Source organism: Amblyomma mixtum, chromosome 5 (assembly GCF_055824585.1).
Source record: "Amblyomma mixtum isolate Tamu chromosome 5, ASM5582458v1, whole genome shotgun sequence".
Taxonomy (NCBI): Eukaryota; Metazoa; Arthropoda; class Arachnida; order Ixodida; family Ixodidae; genus Amblyomma; species Amblyomma mixtum.
This window is the reverse complement of record NC_143016.1, coordinates 194,511,562-194,530,821: the sequence shown is the minus strand read 5'-3', so window position 1 is coordinate 194,530,821 and position 19,260 is coordinate 194,511,562. Positions and strand designations below refer to the sequence as shown.

At 46.1% G+C, this 19,260-nt stretch overlaps 1 protein-coding gene across 1 annotated transcript in view; it reads left to right on the top strand.

Moving 5' to 3' along the window:
* Window positions 1-17,763, top strand: part of LOC149345320 (tyrosine-protein phosphatase Lar-like) — a 53,954-nt gene extending 36,191 nt beyond the window's left edge. Inside the window, exons 4-5 of the mRNA XM_089547404.1 lie at window positions 14,889-14,999; window positions 17,429-17,763. Of these exons, the coding sequence (XP_089403530.1) occupies window positions 14,889-14,999; window positions 17,429-17,763 (446 nt within the window). The remainder of the gene's footprint in view (window positions 1-14,888; window positions 15,000-17,428) is intronic.
* Window positions 17,764-19,260: the final 1,497 nt, after the last annotated feature.

The following is a 19,260-nucleotide window of genomic DNA, read 5'->3' as shown; positions in this document are numbered from 1 at the left end:
ATATGCGCCGTCTGTCAAATCACATATTTGTATCGGTCTTCCTTTCTAAAGCCACTCTGTTGTGCGATTCTCAGAATATTTCCTGATGAGGCAAGTAGCCATAAAAACAACAGCACCAGGCCAATTTGTAGCATTTTACTTGGAAACGGACCTTTTGTGGACATATTAATGATTTTGTAAACATAATAGGTGCTTCAAATTTGGTTGTATATTCGGATAACACCAATGTGTTCTTTTCGGGTAGGGATTTAGATGCGCTGTTCAGGGAGGCAAACTATTCGTTGTTGGGTTTAACCTCATCGCTGAGAAGTAACCGGCTCGCATTAAACATAAACAAAACAAAATACGTACTATTTCGCTCTAAGGGTACGGAAATGCATAAAATTCCATGTTTAAAATTTAAAAGCAAGGGCATACAACAGTATCCTACCACCAGATTTCTAGGTCTGACATTCAACGAAAGTCTGTTATGGAATGCCTTCATGGACTTAGAAGTGACCTCTCTCGCGCCAGCAGACCGCGTATGTTCTGGGGCAATTCTGCTGGACATGCATGCTGCTGCATGCTGGACAAATGCATGCTGGACAAAGGACCCAAATACGGGCTTCCACCTTCTGTACCGGTTCAAGACCTGGCAGCACTCAACCGCCGCATAGCAAAGAAAGCGCCGACCGAACAACGAGAGAGATGCTTGCTCGAAGGTGCGGAAACTCTTTTGAAAACAGCTGGTTTTTCTAATAATAGTCATGTTGGCACGTCCTTGCGGAAAGTGGTTACTTACTTTCAAGAAAAGGGGCTCTCTCTACTCCAGGCCGACAAAAATGGGGGGTTTGTTGTTTTACCGGAAGGTATTTTCCGCGAAAAAGCCCTTCAGGCTGTGCAAAAAAACTTTACCCTGAAGGAAGGCCGTCCCAACGTTGCAAAAAAGAAAGTGGCCAACCTTTGCAAGGACGTAGGAAACGATAAGTTGTCGAAGCAGATTATCAATTGTAAAGGCAATGCTTTGAAAGTGTTTTTCAGTGCCAAGACGCACAAACTAGATGTTCCGTTTCGAACTATTGTTAGTGAAAATGGTACGTGGCAGGTGCTTGTTAGTCGGTTCCTGCAGAGATCTTTGCGAGTGCTCACCATTAATGACCCTTTTCTTATAAAGAATTCTAGAGAAGTTGTTGATTTTCTAAAAACCAACCGCAGCATTGGCTTTGCATTCTCTGTGGATGTGGAAGATTTGTTTTATTCAATACCCCACCGGGATTTGTTCGCGTCACTGAAACAGTGCATTGACAAGAGTGGCGTCGTCCCTTTCCAGAATTCAGCTGGTATGTCGGTTGACAATTTTCTAACACTTTTAGAATTTTACCTTCAAGGAACTTTTATCGCTTTTAACAACAAGCACTACTTACAAACCAAAGGAATATGCATTGGGTCTTGCGTAGCACCCCTTTTAAGTGATATTTTTTTAGCCAGTATTGACGAGATTTTAGCAACTGTTTTTAAACCGGACGAGGTCACAAAAGTGTACCGTTATGTTGACGATTTTTTGATCTTATTGGACAAGCAGAGCCCTTTACACTACTGCGCTATTGCTGACAAGATTTTAGACGCTTTTAAACAGCATGGAAAGGGATTGACTTTCACTTGCGAAGTTCCAAAAAAAGAGAAATGTCTACAGTTTTTAGATATTCGTTTAAAGTTCGGTGGGGATCACGTGTGTTGGCGGTACTCTCCACGTGTCCAAAAACGACTTTTACCATATGATTCTGCACACTCTAAAATAATAAAGAGAAGCATTGTGAACTTATGCCTAGAATCTGCACTAGATAAATCGTGCGAACATGAAATGCAGACCAGCTTTGACGGCCAATTGGCACGAATATTGGACTCGGGCTACCCTCAGTCGATCGTGACGGCTGTTGCCGAAACCCTCCTGAAAAAGGTAAAGAAGAGCACGACGTCCACGAAGACGAGGGAAGTTGAGCGCACTGTGCGTCCGGAAGTTGCCCCCTACCTGCACGCAGTCTCGCATAACTTGAAAAAAGTAGCGAATAGGTTTGGGGTGCCACTCGTTTTTTCGGCTCCGAAAAAGCTTGGCCAACTGTGCCCTCGTATCTCCGGTAAGGAGGCTACAAAATCTGGATGCGGGAAAAAGCATACCAAGCCCCATGTACAATGCCAGTCAGGAGTGGTATATGAAATTCCACTGTCATGCGGAAAAGCCTATGTCGGCCAGTCTGGCAGATGTGTCAATGATCGATTGAGGGAGCATGAAAGGAATTTTGAGAACGATGAAGATGTTAACTTAGTAAAACATTGCAGGTCTTGCCAGGATTGTTCGCCTCAGTTTGACGATGCAAAGATTCTAGGAAAAAGCAAAGATCAAACTGCACGTGAACTACTAGAAGCGTACCATATAAAGAAAAAGGGTGATTTTTGTGTAAGCGATACCTCTATTCATTTGTACAAAGCGGAATGTGATCTTTTCTCTGCCACACGATAAGATGTATCTGATGTATCATGTATCTTTGTTATTCATGGCATGTGTACTTTCCTGCGCGCGCATTAGCAGCGGAATCTTTATATTTCCCATTGCTGGCGAAATAAAATCAGTTGTGAGTGCAGCGTTTGTCCGTGTCGTAAGTGTTTTCTTCCTTTGTGCTCGTCTTCTTTACGCTGCAGTGATGTGGTAGGATATTTCTCTGCAAATATCTAACGCTGTTGCAAACTCTGCATGAGGGTCAAACCGCCGCTTGCCACTGGGTGGCACAACCTTCTCAGGCACTTTTCCGCCCTTTCCCCCAAGAGAGTAGTTTTGTATCCTTGTCTTGAATAAAAGTGATTGACTGGTTATTTTCATAATCATAAAATAAAAAGCTGAAAATAGGGGAATACCGACAGCCTCCACATGTCTGCAGGCCCTGTGATATCTTCATTCTATTAGTCAGGAATTTGTCAGCCATTCAAAGAAACAATCGGGGAAGTCGCATTAGGAATTTTAGCGGAAGCACCTGGTGATGTGTTTATATATTTGTAAATATTTTTCTTCCACTCTGAATTTTGTCAGGAATGGGAATGGCAGAAAATACAAAAAATACTAGCACGAAGAAATACCTCAGCCACCGCCACACTAAATGAAAAATTAGAAAGTGGTTAGGGGATACAGATACAGACATAACTCCGCACTATCCGCCCAGAACTACACAGGAAAGATAGGAAGCTCATTTAAAAGAGGAGTAAATTGAGGTGGTGGTGAAACTTTATTTCCACCGGATATAGAGGAGCGACCCGAAGTCGCTCCCCGCTTCAACGGTGGCCGCTATGCCTTGGGCAGCGGCGGCGTCTTCAGCCAGCTGGAGGAGCTTGATCTGTAAGCTCTGCAATAGAGCTTCCCAATGATCAGAGTCGGTAATGAACTGACTCGCACGTAGGGACTGGGGGCAGTTCCAGATCATATGATTTAGATCGGCTTTGCTATCACAATTTTTGCATTTGTCGGAGTATACTCCTTCCAAATAGCAGCTACACAGTTGGGGATTTGGGTAGGTATTAGTTCGAACTTTGCGCCATGCTTTGGCCTTTTGCTTGGAGAGCGGTTTATCTGCTGGAGGGAATCTGAGCCTTGCAAGCCCGTAGTGTTGCATGATTTCTCTGTAAGAAAACAACCTGTCCTTGCCGTAGTATAGGGCGGCTGTGCTGCACGACCCAGCTCGGCGGGACAGTTCTCGAGCTAGGTTATGAGCCGCCTCATTACCAGCAAGAGAGGCATGAGCAGGCGTCCAGATTAGGCGAATGCGCCGCGTGGGCTGATAATTTAGCAGAATACGTGCTGCTTGTAAGGAGATTCTTCCAAACGTGTAGTTACGTATCGACAATTTTCAGTCGCTGACAATGGTTTCTGCCGAGTATCCGGCAATGGCTAGAGCAATGGTTGTTTCTTCTCCAACATGTGTGTGCTGAGTGCGTATAGTGCCCCCGGTTATGAGTGCAGCCCGTTCCGTGGTGACCACAGGTATCATTAAGAAAGCGTTTACCTAATGATTTGGCTCTCTCAGCATGACGTTCAGCGTGGAAATCTGGGTGCATGTTCCGAGGTAGTGGGGTAATGACCAGAAGCTGGCGTATATGTTTTGGAAGGTCAGTTGTTGGCCCGCCTTGTCATTCGTATGTTATGCCTAGTGTGGACAGAACGTGTCTGCCAGTTGGTGTGGTCGATAGTCGTTCGTACTGCGAGACGGTGACCGCTTCAATAATCTCACTTAGGGTGTTATGAATACCGAGACCTAACACTTTCTCACTGGCTTTGTGTATGGGTAGCCCAACTGCCTGTTTGATGCCGTTTGTTACTATGGCCTCCACTTTCTCTTTTTCAGCTAACTTGAGATGCAGGTAAGGGTATATGTAAGCTATGCGGCTGATTACAAAGGCTTGTACTAAACGGAGAGTATTGCTTTCCCTCAAGTTGAGTGGCGGTTACTAATGCGGCGAATGAGTCGCATAATTTGCGGCGAGGTTCCCTGAAGCTTCTGAATTACGTCATCATTGAAGCCGTGCTCTTGTAGAATTAGGCCCAAGATTTTAATTTTGGGTACTCGAGGAATGGGGACTCTGCGAATACCGAGTTCGATGACCGGTGGGGGTTGCGCAAGGGATCTGATTTTGCGGAATATGAGAAATTGAGATCTGGCTGGAGTGCACGGCAGCCCCCTGGGGCCTACATAGTTTCCGAAGATATCGATGGCCCGCTGGAGTCTCTCCTCGATTTCGGTATCACTGCCCTCGGCGGTCCACAAGGTCATATCGTCAGCAGAGATGCTGTGGTGGAGTAGCGGGATCTGCGCTAATTGATGTGGGAGTTTGAGCATTGCAGCGTTGTAGAGAAAGGGTGACATGATCGATCCCTGCGGGGTGCCCTTGTTTCCGAGGGGAAAGGCATGCGAGTGGAGACCTTCTACTTGAAAATGCGCCTTTCTAGCTGAAAGAATGTCGCGGATATAGTTGAAGGTGCGGGCTCCCACGCCGCGTTCATGAAGGTTCTCCAAGATCGCATCATGTCTGAAATTTTCAAAGGTCTTTTCCAGGTCGAGTCCGAGAATTATTCTGGTGTCCCGTGTATTTGCCTCAATAATCTGATGTTTGAGCTGAAGCATTACTTCCTGCGTAGAACGTTTTGGTCGAAATCCAATCATGGTGGGGGTAGACCTCGTTCTCCTCCATAAACCGGTTAAGGCGGGTATGAACTACGTGCTCCATGAGCTTACCTACACAAGATGTGCGCGAAATTGGCCTGAGGTTCTCAAAGCTCAGTGCCTTCCCTGGCTTTGGAATGAGAATGATCTCTGCCGTTTTCCATATTTGTGGGATTGAGCCCTCCGACCAGCATTTCTGCATATACTCAGTTAGTGATTGTAGTGACTATTCATCCAGGTTGCGGAGGATCTTGTTGAATACTGCATCTGGGCCAGAGGCGGATTTGCAGTTTAGCCTGGCAATCTCTGCCCTAACCTCATCCACAGTAATGGAGGAGTCGAGCTGCTTGTTTTCTGGATCAGCATAATCTGGGAAGGCTTCGATAGGAGCATTGCCAATATATCTGTCTTTAAGTTCAAGGATAAGGTCCTCTTGTGTGCCTGCGTATACATGAACAAGCTTTTACAGGTTCTGCCTCTGGGTGGTTCTGCTACCTGTAGGGTCAAGTAGATAACGGAGCAAGTTCCAAGTCTTAGAGACTCCCTTATTGTGATCCATGTGGTGGCATATGTCCTTCCATTTTTGCTGAGTAAGTTTAGCTGCATGATCCTCAATCTCCTTGTTTAACCTAGCTATTCTTCTGCGCAGATTGCGGTTTCACCGCTGTTGTTTAAGTCGGTTCTCGAGTCCTCTGCTTGCCTCCCATAGGTGAAGAAGCGGCTATTCACAATCTCCAGGTGGTCAGCCTGCTCTAACGTACGGGTGGCTGCCTTGGCATCTTTACAAAGATCCTTTGGCCAGACATATATGTCTAGTATTTCGGGGGTATCAGCTTTTCTGGCGCATCTTTTAGCGCGGAACGTGTCCCAATTGACCAGGGTGGGGGCTCGAGCGCTACGACGTTTGGGGCCAGTTGAGGCAACTATTTCCAAAATGTAGCGATTGCTTAGTAAAACACGTTGCGGGGCTAGCTGGTTATGCATTTTCTTTCGTTCAAATTTAAGCAGCGCTAACTTTTAGGACGAATACACAGAGGACCTGGGCGTGCATGTTAAAACAAGCCCTCCACACTGGTGGGAAGCCTGCTGGAAGAGAGGATGCTAGGAAGGGACCAGTGGTGCTAGGCGATGTTACCCTACCCAAAGACATCACAGACGTCCTTGAAAAAGGCCCGAAATACTGCTTTGAGCCCAGCGTGTCTATTCATGAGCTGTTGGCCTTTAATAAAGAAAACAGCGCCCGTCCTGTCATGTCCTCTGTGTATTCGTCCTAAAAGTTAGCGCTGCTTAAATTTGAATGTAGTGATTGCTGCCGAAATTTTTTAGGTGTTTATTCATGTTGGAGTGCTCGAATGTTTAGCAAAAGTCAGATCGGGAGACGTATCCCTGGAAACACTGTTACCGCAGTGGGTGGGGACTACTGGTCTGTCAGAAGAGTCAACCCACAATGTTGTGCGGTGAGCCACAATTTTCAACCTTTAATGTCTTCCTGTGAGTACCCCCAAGCCGGGTGTTGTACATTAAAGTCTCCCGTGAAAATAACTGGGTGATTGCCTGGAAGTTTCAGGGTCGCCTGAGAGAGCGGGACGAAGCTTCAGTAACACGTTCTGCTGGGCGAGTTGGTTCATCTTGGTAATGTAAAAGCTTTTAGCGCAAAACGACTAAGAAAGGACGGGGACAGAACACAGACACACAGGAGCGCAACTCTCAACTAAATTTATTGCCAGATGAAGCAGTCATTTTACACACTGGTGCCGCCGCGGTGGCTCAGTGGTTACGGTGCTCGGCTGCTGACCCAAAAGACGCGGGTTCGATCCCGGCCGCGGCGGCTAGAATTTCTTTGGAGGAGAAATTCTAGAGGCCTGTGTACTGTGCGATGTCAGTGCACGTTAAAGAACCCCAGGTGGCCGAAATTTCCGGAGCCCTCCACTACGGCGTCTCTCATAGTCTTAGTCGCTTTCGGACGTTAAGCCCCATAAACCAAACCAAACCATTTTATACACTGGTTCCAGTACAGAATCTGCTCACATTCCGAAGACTGCGTACATGCGCACACGCCAGGCGACGCTGTCGATCACACATCTTGTAAGATAATCCTATCTAAAAACTTGTACTCGTTAGAGTACAACTTCACCGAGGGGCTGCTGACACACACAGATCCCTTCTTCCTGATGTGGAACGCCTCTGTCAACACCCGAGAGGCCTCATCATTGCCTCTTCGGATAACCCGTTTATGTTTTAGCAATGGCACGCATGTCCCTGCCCTATCACAGGATCTACAATGAACAGCCATGTTGGTTCCGGTCCCCTGCTCAAGGCATCTTTCGTGTTCTCGCAAGCGCTTATTCAAACAACGTCCAGATTGGCCAATATATATTCTTCCACAACTGAGGGGTATCTCATAGACGATTCAAACATTGCAACCAACATATCTGAATTGGTGCTTCGTTAGGCATCCCTTATTTCTCTCGTCACCATTCACTCTAGGGCATAGGCTTTTCAGCTTGCAGGGCGCTGAAAAAACAACTGGAATGCGGTATTTGTTGGCCACTTTTTTTAAGTTGTGGGCCACGCGGTGAGAGTATGGTATCACTTGAGGCCTTTTCATTCTTGCCCTTTCGTTCCCTTCCTTATCTGCTGCATCCACCGCTGGTTTCCTCTTAGATTTTTGCAACATCGTCTCAGCCACAGCAGTTAAAAGGGTTAAAGGAAAGCCCGCTGATATCAGCCTCGAAATCTGTGAATCAAAACATTCCTGAAGAACATGACAACATGACTTATTAATAGCTTGTAGTAAGCACATGGTTGCAACAGCCCTTTTTACCGTCTTGGACTGAGCAGAATCATATGGCATAATTTCCTTTTGGGCACGAGGCTTATAGCACCAGCAAACTAAACCATCTTGAACAGAGATCTGAAGGTCCAGGAACTGCAACTTGTTACCCTTCGGAACCTCATGCGTAAAATTTAACCCTCTTCCAAAGTGTTTGAAGCTGTTTAAAACTTCCGCCACAGTGTCGTGGTAGGTCAAGGAGTCACAGAGGAGTCAAGGAGTCAGAGGCAATGATGAGGCCTCTCGGGTGTTGACAGAGGCGTTCCACATAAGGAAGAAAGGATCTGTGTGTGTCAGCAGCCCCTCGGTGAAGTTGTACTCTAACGAGTACAAGTTTTTAGATAGGATTATCTTACAAGATGTGTGATCGACAGCGTCTCCCGGCGTGTGCGCATGTACGCAGTCTTCGCAATGTGAGCAGATTCTGTACTGGAACCAGTGTATAAAATGACAGTTTCATCTGTCAATAAATTTAGTTGAGAGTAGCGCTCCTTTGTGTCGGTGTTCTGTCCCCGTCCTTTCTTATTCGTTTTGTGCTAAAAGCTTTTACATTACCAGGACAAAGCTTGCTTTCCGTAACTTTGGGCTGCTATTGATATTCAGCACAGACAGACTGTGGTCGGGTTTCCTAGGCGGAATTAATTTAACTAGCACGTGTGTGACATTTGTGACTGGGGTATCGTGCTGGAAAACAGTAATATTTTGTTTGACAAGAGTCGTGACTCCACGCGTTTCACCCCCTGCTGAAAAGGATTCATATCCAGCTAGCTTGCTATTGGTTTGTGTCTCTTGTAGTGCAATTAATTCCGGTCTGTCCCTATTGTGGAGAAATTGTTGGAGTACAGCTCGTTTGTGGCTAAATCCTCGGCAGTTCCACTGACAGATTGTGTAATTAGTTGTGGCGCCATATTGATGCTAGTCTGATACCGTTTCAAAAGAAGCGGATTTGCGAATTTTGAGGGGAAGGAGCCCGCTGTCTGCTTCCTGCTGCCAGCGGCATAAGTTAAGTAATTCCTGCCGGTGTCTGCATAATTCATCCATGATGGAAGTCATTGTATGCTGCATTTGAATGAGGGTGTTGTTAGTCTGCGTTAGCGTTTCTTCAATTTTGTGAATGCTGTCGGCTAGTTTTTGGCCTTCGGGGAGGGAACCGCTTTTCGCTTAGGCGGGGGTGCCCGCGTTGATTCAACATGCATGTCCGCTCAGGAGGAGGTAGACGGGGTAGGGTTATTGGCGCCACCGGTCGTAGGCGGTGACCCAGTCTGCATTTGTTGCTGTTTTAGAGCGGCATTTTCTTTCTTTAGGTCCTCGACCTCATGAAGTAATTTCCCTACCAGCATTTTCAGGTCCCCTAGCTCAGAGGGGTTGGAGTTAGATTACTGGGAGGTTCTATCTGCCCAGCCTTCCTTTTGCGTGCCGACGACGTCCTGGTTCAAACCGGGGTTCCGCGGCTGGTGGGAAGGTGTCCTGAATTTGGAGGCGGACCGGCCTCTCTGTTCCAGTCGTGGAAAGGAGGTGGATCGATGTCTGTAGTTCGTCCGCCCCCTGCTTTTGGAGCGGCTGCGTCGCTCACTAGACGGCGGCGTCTCTTGGCTATGATGGGTCGGAAGTTGGCGTTCCTGTTCCCAGCGGCGTTTGCTGACAATGTATGGAGTGCGGTAGATCTCTCGGCATTTGTTGCTGCCCAGTTCATGGCCCTTACCGCATAAGGCACACTTAGGCTCGCAGGTATGTGTCTCAAGTAGGCTGGCCATGCCCCATACGCGGAAGCGAGAGTTTTTCGGGTCCGGGCAAACGTTTCTGCGATGTCTGAGTTGTCCGTACAAAGAACACACTTCGTTTTTTTTTTTGTAGAGGCAGCAGCGAATCATGCCACCGCCAAAGCTGATCCAACTGGGAACTCGCTCACCGTTGAAGAGAATGAGGACCGTCTGCGACTGCGCACCCATGCGCCGGACTCCACATATTGGAGGATTTCAGGGATGCTGAAGGTTCGCTAGGATGACAGCGTCCGATACATGTTTGGGAGCGCTTTGGATCACTCCTTTACCACTGCCGTCCGGCGTGGCGACATACGAGGTGATGTCGATCTTGTTCTCGCCGTAGGTGAGCTACTGGATGTTTAAGTAACGTTCCACTCGTGCCGCGGAATGGGTGGCCACAAGTATGGTGTGTTGCTTGAAGTTGAATAGCATGCAGTCTGCAGAAGATTCCGCCAAGGTGAGGCCCGCGGCGTCACGAATGAGTTGAAAGATGGCGAGTTGGCCACAACACTCGAGTATACGGAGGCCGCCCGATGGCCGGAGTATCACCTTGGTTAGGCCCTTGGGTAGGCGAGGTAGGTTCGACGCCACCGATTGTCGAGCAAGTCGGCGGTCAAGCCTTTTCGCAGAGGAGTCGGCAGAGCGCCGCATGCCGCCCTGCCCATGGGCGCGATCGGTTCCATTGTGTGCCGCGGGGTCATTCCTTTGGCGTTCGTGATCGGATCGTTTCGATTCACCGACGGTGAACCAACCATATGGGTGCGAAACTTCTTCGGGGGCTATATCAGTCCGCTCCACGGTGACTTCCATGTCCAATGTTGGGCGAAGATCCCACTCAGAAAATGCGGCACAGCCCCGTCAGAGCGGGGTCGCTAGGCCTAGCGTAGGCCTAGCGGGCCGTGCGTACCGGCGAGAGCCGAAACGCAGAAAAGTCCGCCGAAACAGGCAAAAAGGGACTTGCCGATTCGTCCGACGGCGTTATCCGAGCTTCAAAAGACGAAATCCAGGTGAGACCGGTGTTGACCGTCGCTGAATTCAGCGGTGGGTGAAGGGAGGAGCGTTCGCGCGAGCGTCCGATCCACGCCACGTCCAGCGTGACCCCTTCGAGTAAATGAGGAAAAAATTTGATTGAGTGCGTAATGCTTTCCAAAAAGATTCTTGTGGGCCACTTTCGGTCATTCCGGATTTTACTGTTTCTTTTGCATTTTGTGAACACAAAGTGACGAAATACAAAAGGGAACACATTTTATTTCTTTATGATTTATGCCTTGTAATACAAGGAAAGCGGGATTGCTAAGGTGAAAGCGTTTAATGCCTCATCGTTGTCGACACAAGGTTGTCAGCAGAGGTGTCACACTTTTGACGGGTGTCGACCGAGATATTTGAGACAGTTACTGCGAAATTTCCTTTCCTGAAACATAATTTTCATTTTCTTCATTATGGCCCATATTTCTCTTTCTTCTTTCACTCCCACTTCCTCCCTTTCTGTACGGTGCGGTTCAGGTGTCCTGGGAGGTGACGGAGAATTACTGCGCCATTTACTTTCCCTAAAAAGCGTTGCGTTCAAAGGGCAAGACATCGCGCCGAACGGGTGGTGGCGTTCTGTGGTCTCCCTGGCAGCACTACAACACGCTGTCGCGTTCCACTCCTAAATGCGGAGATTAAGCCTCATTGAATAGCAGTTAATTAGTATTTAGTCATTAATCAGTAAGTAGCCAATAATTAGTAATTTGCCATTGCTTAGTATTTAGTGATTATTATGTGCGACGTCACAAGTACCACAGAGGCAGTCAAAGTGGTACACAAAACGCTTTGCCTCAAAGCACTTTGGATAATCAATGTGCCCCCTGAATTTTTTTGCAAAGTTTACCTCTCTATACATAGCAGCCTTATCGCCCCAATGTTTCGCGCAGACTTTAAAATGCGATTGATTGGGCAGTACACAACGAGGCAGCCCACAATAAAGCCCGAGGTTTCGTCGACCGTGCAGTGGATGAGTCTGGTTCCCTGAATTTCACGAAGGACTCCATGATCACATATCATGATCTCACCAATCATTTGGAACTAGAGAGGAGAATTTTCCCCTCTCCGGACAAAAGCCTGACTTAAGAGCAAGAGGTTACGTGGCGTCGTCTACAGACGAGATCGATACGCACCCCATCACTCCTCGCGCACATTTATCCAGATCTTTATAACCCAAATTGTAAACACTGTGGCCAACGAGCCACCTAGGTTCACATCCTGTGGGACTGCAACATAGAGCCACCTCCGGGTGATCTAGTTACAGCTCCTTGTCTCGAGCGGTGGGAGACCGTGCTAGCTAGCTCTGACCCCAGAACGCAAGCTTTGGCGGTGGAGTGGGCTGACAAAGTCGTCGAGGGCTGCGTACTCTCGACCACTTAAAGCGACCTCTTACCAAGCTCTTTCCGGCGAATAAAATGTTTTACAATCAATCACAGCGAACAGCTATATGTCATAATGCTTTTACTTGCACCTGCTATATTTTAATGTCAGTATCATAATCCGATGACCAGGAACGGAAACAGCGCCCGAGCTCTTAAATGCAGCGTAGCTCTCTGGTATTGCCGGCAGATGACAAAAATTCTGCAATGAGAATTAATGGACATTTGCTCGTATAAATATTCACAAGCACAGATCAAAATTCTTAAGTAATAGATTGGTGACTAGCGGAATCATTCATAATTTCAAACTTAAAGAATCTGTAGTTTTTCTTTTTTTACTTCATGAAGTTTATATAATTAGTTGCAGCACCAGGTGACAGTTGTACATTCATTTCGCTCAATACAAGCAAGAAATACATTTCTCGTTACTCACCCTGGCCAGTTCCTATGTTTTCATGATCTTACTACGCGTCCTTTTTCGTAGGTACTTAGTGACCTAAATTGAATTCAGTACACTAGATGAGCCGCCTTAGGGATTGCGAAGTGCGTAAAAGAAATACGAGAACGTTACTATGTCTCTACCAATGAATTCAGTGAGCACTGCGACGTTCCTCCATTTTCTTCCTCTTGCGCTTTTTCTTAATTTTTCTTCTAACACAAATTCTCTTCTTTCCCTGCCTCTTCTGAGTGCTCGTTTTCTTTCTCTTCCACTTCTCCCTCTTGCTTTTTGTCTTTTTTTTATGTGCTCTTACTCATTCGGTTCTTCATATAACTTCGTCTCTTACTTCTTGTCTCTTTGTTGCCTTCATGAGGCTCTCTTCCCATGAATTGGCTTCTGTTTGCCAAGAACAAAGAAGTGCAGAAAGGAGAAACTGAATTGGTGAGGACACTCCAAGCCTTGGGAAAGAAGAAGAAGAGAAAGAACAAGAAGTAGATGATGGGGTAAAGATTTCAATTGAACAAGAAAAATCGTCGTTTCTTTTCTTTCTCTTCTCCTTTATGTCTTCCTTTTTCCTGTAATTATTTTCCCTTCCCCTTTTTTGCTTTCTTGTAATATTTTTTTTCTCAATTCCTTTTTCCGCTGTTGATGGGCATAGCTTTTGCATACTTTGCGCAATGTTCTCTTTTTTCTTCTTATCCTTGGCTGTTCTCTTTTTTTCGCTTCTGCTTCTTTCGCTCTTCACTGTTTCCTTTTATGGGTTGTTGGCTTGGCTTGCGGATTTCAACAACCAATAATTTTATGAACCTCATCGCCATCATTAGCCTGACTACACCCACTACAGGGCAAAGGCCTCTCCCACGTCTCTCCAATTAACTATGTCATTTGCCAGTTGTGGCCACCGTATTGCCGCAGGCTTCTTTATTTCATCCCCCCACCCAACTTTCGGTCGCCCCGCGCTACACTTGCCTTCTCTTGGAATCCACTCCGTTACCCTTAAGGACCGGCGGTTATCTTGCCTTCGCATTATATGTCTTGCTCAAATCCATTTCTTCTTCTTGATTTCGACCTGGATGTCATTAAACCGTTTTTGTTCTCTCACCCACTGTGCCCGCTTCCGATAAATGACAAATCGCGGTTACGTCCGTACAGCGTCTCTTGCCGTACTTTAGAGAGATCAGTACTGAAGCCAGTGTTCTCCCTCTTAGGTTACGCTCGAACTGCGGTAATTCATTTTCGCAACACCCTAGCTTCTCATGATACGCACCTCCACCAGCACGTCCACCAAGAGGAACACATGTGGGAGCATTCATTTGCAGCACCAGCACAGAATATTCCTTTCAGTAACCCGTTCTTAAACATGATTGTCCTGTTTGCTTTCACCTAGCTAACATTTATACAGGCACAGCAGAAACGTGGGGCAAAAAATTAGTATGCAGAATAGCGAACTAATATTCATTAGTCCGCTAAGGGGGCAGCAGTTAAAAATTGGCAGCGAGGCTCTGGAAGTACTAAGAGAATACTAGTTAGGGCAGGTCCTGTCCGCGATCCGGATCATGAATAGGAAATAACTAGAAGACTAACTAGGTGATGTAGCTAATTTGGCCGGTTCTCTCAATTTGTGAATGGCAGTTTAACATTATTCCACAATATAAAGGTGCATAGCAGCTGTATATTACCGGTACTTACCTCTGGTGCAGAAAAGGGGAGGCTAACGAAAAGGTTTCAACTTAAATTGATGACAACGTAGCAGCTATGGGCAGAAAAATTACTGATGTGACCTTAATAGAAAAGGAAGAGAGCTGAGTGGTTGAGAGAATAAACGTGGTTTAATGATGTCACAATCAAAAATCAAGAAGAAATGGGCTTGGGTAGGGCATGCATGCAATGCGAAGTCAAGATAACCGCTGGTTGTTATGGGTAACGGACTAGATATTAAGAGAAGATAAGCATAGAAGGGGGCTGCAGAAAGTTAGGTGGGCGGATGAGATTAAGAAGTTTGCAGGGATAACGCGGCCGCAGCCTGCACAGAACAGGCTTAATTGGAGAGGTAGAGGAAAGCCCCTCGTCCCACAGTCGACGTAGTCAGGCTAAATAACGATAATGATTTTAATGATGACTGACTGCCAATCCAAGGTCCTCAGGCGCTGTCAAGGTGATCCTCCATACATTTAACGCTGCAGTCCTTCCACGATATAAGGAAAGTGAATACAACTGGATTTCATAGTTCAAAGATGGCCTAACTGTGACATCTGTACTTCCTTACAGGTTCGCTACAGATAGATGATGCCCGGGAACAAGACCAGGGCAGATACGAGTGCCTTGCAGAGAACAGTGCTGGCACCGCCATCTCGCCCATAGCGTCCCTATACGTTCGGGGTAAGTGGATACTGCCTCCCAAGTCGGGAGTAGAAGCCCATCGTTTGGCTGAATTGAGTATCTCAGAATGGAAGGATCCGTGCCGTAAGTTTCGGCTTTAGTTGTCATGGCCGCTTTGGCCATTAACGCCGTCGTGTGCGCTACGAGTGTTGGGTATTGAGTCGCATCTTGGGTACGACCTCAGCAACGCTGACTTTGCCGGAGCATGCTGCTGCAAAAAAAAACGTAATGGTAGTGCTGCTTTGAAATAGGCATTAAAACAGAGATGCCAGAAGTATGTCGTTTGGATCGACAAACTGTCCATATTCGTTTTCTTCGTCTATTATTCGAAGGCAACTAACATAATGCGTTTGCATAAGGTTCTCGAGAAAATGTGAGATTCGACTGGAGCTTTGCAGAAGGAGCCATACGCTATCGGAAGCGACCACGAACAGTCAGTAAGAAAGCAACAAAGCAACAAATCGCTTTATTCAGAATTTATTTGAAACGTTCTCACTCGCACATCTGGTGGCGCTTATAGCGTGAGCTAGCGCGTATTGCTCTTTCTGAAAACGAACTTCCTAAGCTTGTCACTAAAGCTTCTCGGCAGGAACATTGTTTTCCTTGATTCAAAGAATATTCAAACTACAACAAATGCGCAAGGAATGACAGTAACATGGCGGGGAGGATAAATCAGGTGCCGATGTTGAGCGCTCCGCTCTTGAGGCATCGGAGTAAGTTTTCCTCTTGCCAATTGCTCCATCCCTTTTCCCAAGTGCTACCAGCTACACGAGCACTGTGATCCATAATAATAGGCTAATGAGTGCCACATTTTTCACTTGTTTCTCATCTGTGCTAGACTCCGAAGCCGTCTTTACTGCCCTCTAGATTGCGCACTGAATGCGAAGACTACAAAAATGTTATATTGTGATGCTCAAGACACGATGCCACATGTAGGCTATGAGGAATGCTCTTGCCAAGGGTTCCAAAATAACTTATACCACCTTCGTACCCTACCGTGCGCCAACGACGCTCAGCACATGGCTTTTTGGTATTTTGCTTTCATCGAAAGATTGCTCCCGCAACCGGGATCGTGCCCGCAACACTGAGATCTGCTGCCGAACGCTATCCTGAATGTTTGCTTAATTTAGTACGTATATTTGCAGACGATTGCATTATTTATACTAATGTTAATTCAGTTGAAGATCAAGTTAAGCTTAATGGTTACCTGCTCAACATTAGCGAATGGTGTAGAAAGTGGCAAATGTCTTTAAACCCCAGTAAAACAGTATGTATGACAATCACACACAAACATCAGCCACTCGAATTTGACTACTCATTACAAGAAAACAAACTTAATCGAGTAACAGAATACACATACCTGGGAGTGACAATTACTTCAGACCTGCGTTGGAACACTCACGTACATAACATTGTTGCTAAAGCAAATAAAAGATTAGGATTCATTAGGCGGTCACTTAAGCATGCTACACAGGATACTAAACTTACTGCTTATAAGACGCTCGTACGCCCGATAATGGAATATGCGTGTGAGGTGTGGGATCCCTACACTCAAACACTTGCAGCTGAACTGAAGCGAGTGCAGCGACGTGCACTTCGCTTTATCTATTCTCGCTTCCGACGACAAGATCAAGTAACCCCACTTTACACTTTAGCGAACTTGCGCCCTCTTCAATGTCGCCGGAAACAAAAGAGACTCATTCTTTTCTATAAGATTATGAACAACATGGTACATATCGATAAGCAGCAATACATAAGCGAAACTACTTCACGTATCACTCGGGGTAAACACTGCAGACACGTAAAAGAACAAAAGTTTTCTAAGCACTGCTACAAGCATTCCTTCTTCCTGTCCACAGCGAGAGAATGGAACAGACTGCCAGAGAATGTGGTGCTCGCATCGGGTGTGGATGTGTTCTCTGCTGGAGTTCGTGATTGGTTGGTATAGTGCCTGATATAATGCGCCTTGCATTTGTGTTGGGCATGGTGTTTTCACATTGTTTTCTGTTTCATTGCAGCGATATTTTTGCGCATTTTTATTTGTTGCTTAGAGGTCAGTTCCATTTTTTTGATATGTTAAAACTTGGCACCGACTGGATGGTGCTGGTGTTTTGTTTGTCGTGTTCCGCCTTTGTAATCTGTACCTTGTATCACTCCTATCTTGGTCCTGACCGGACTGATAGTATCTCTAATAAATAAATAATAAATAAATAAATAAATAAATAAATATCTTGGAGTTCATAACGTTTCTTTCAGGCCAGCGTAAAAAGAAAGAATAGCCCGAAAATACAAGTTTTCAGTGACTCTTTTAAAATAATCACCGATATTGGACAGCCTCCAATTAATGAAAGATGCGGAAACTGGACGTAAGGCGTAGCGCGGTAGGCAGCTTCGGTGACTGCGACGTAATCTGGAAACCTGTGTTGCAGATCGGCGAGTACCGCCCTACTTCACGGAGCAGCCGGATTCGTCGTACGAGGTACCGCCTGGCGCCGCATTAAACCTGACCTGCGTGGCCGTTGGGTCTCCCATGCCGCATGTGCGCTGGCGTAAGGGGGACATCGACCTGTCTCCGGCGAGCGAGGTACCAGTGGGGCGCAACGTACTCGCGCTGGAGAACGTGCGCGAGTCGGCCAACTACACCTGCCTGGCGACCTCCTTGTACGGGAGCATCAAGCACGTCTCGCAAGTGCTCGTCCAAGGGGAGGACGGCAGCACACCATGGACCTCTGAAAGGGCTTCTACCCAAACTGCTGAGATATGAAAAAGAAGCGCTGCAGTAGGCAGTTGTTTCTTCGGCAGAGTTCCTTGTCCATACCGGCTGCAGAACTAAACTTCGGAATCTGGATACTTCCCAGGGACACTTCACGTAGGTTTTCACATGGAGGCGTCAGCAGCGCGCATCAAACAAAATCAATTGCTGTGCATTGTTATATTCAACAGAAACGCGGAAATTTGCGCCTTCTATAAGGTTTCACAATAGGAGCATCCCATTTATTCATTGTGAATTCATTGCTCTCCCTCATTATGCTACCATGCACAACGACCTCACTATGCGAAGGAGCCATACGCTATCGGAAGCGATTTTGGATCCAGTACTGATTGAGAACGATTGGTGAGAAACTGCTCAATCCACTGTAGTATGTTAGGATGTAAGTTCAGCCGTGCAAGTTTTACTAATAAACGACGGTGGGGAATTTTATCAAAAGCTTTCGCAAAATCTAGAAATATGGCATCAGTCTGTTTGTTACGGTCAAGATTAATGTGCAAGTCGTGAAGGAACAACGCTAATTGGGTTTCACGAGAGAGGCCCTTACGAAACCCATGTTGTGAAGAATGGAAGAATTCATTTGAGTCTAAGAAATTTATAATTTGAGAGTAGATGACATGTTCCATTATTTTGCAGGGTACTCTAGTTAATGAAATGGGGCGATAATTCATGGGGGAGTCTCTGTTACCTGATTTGTGGACTGGAACGACCTTCCTCGTTTTCCAGTCATCTGGAATGATCCCTGAAGAGAGCGATTCCGAAAAAAATCAAAGATAAGTAGGCTGCACATGTTGATTTCACATTTTTAAGCAGTTTTGTATTAATCATGTCCATACCAGCTGATGAGGAGAGTCTCATGTTATCAGTGATGGAAGTGATACCATCTGCGAAGAATGTGATAGCTGGCATGATGGCTTCTGTGTTGAGCGATGGTAACTGTGAAGGCATGTCAAATTCGCTCGTGAAAACAGATGCAAATGCGTTCTTAAATATTTCTGCGCATTCATGGTCAGTAACCGCTTCGTGCAAGTCGTTATTGAGTGTAATATCATGATTGTGCTTAGGATTTAAAACATGCCAGAATTGTCTAGGATTGCTGATTAGTCGCTTCGGTAAGTCCATGTGATAAAATGAGCGCCTGGCGCTACGAACTGCAAGTAAGTATGATTTCTCAGATGCAAGGTATTGTTCCCAAGTGGCTTGATTATCAGTGTGTTTGCCTGTACGAAACAGGCGTTTCTTCTTGTTTTCTAGACGTTTTAGATGCTTAGCAAACCATGGCTTATTGCGGTTATTTTGGAAAGATACCCTGGGGATAAACATATTAGAGAGCATATTTAACTTATTTTTGAATATCAACCAGTTTTCGTGAACAGAGTGAGTGTCGAATGTGGATTGGTACTCTGAAAAAAACATGTTAAGGTCTTCAGTTATTGCATCGTAATTCCCTTTATCGTAAAGATTTATTGTTTTTCTGGATGGGTGCTTCTG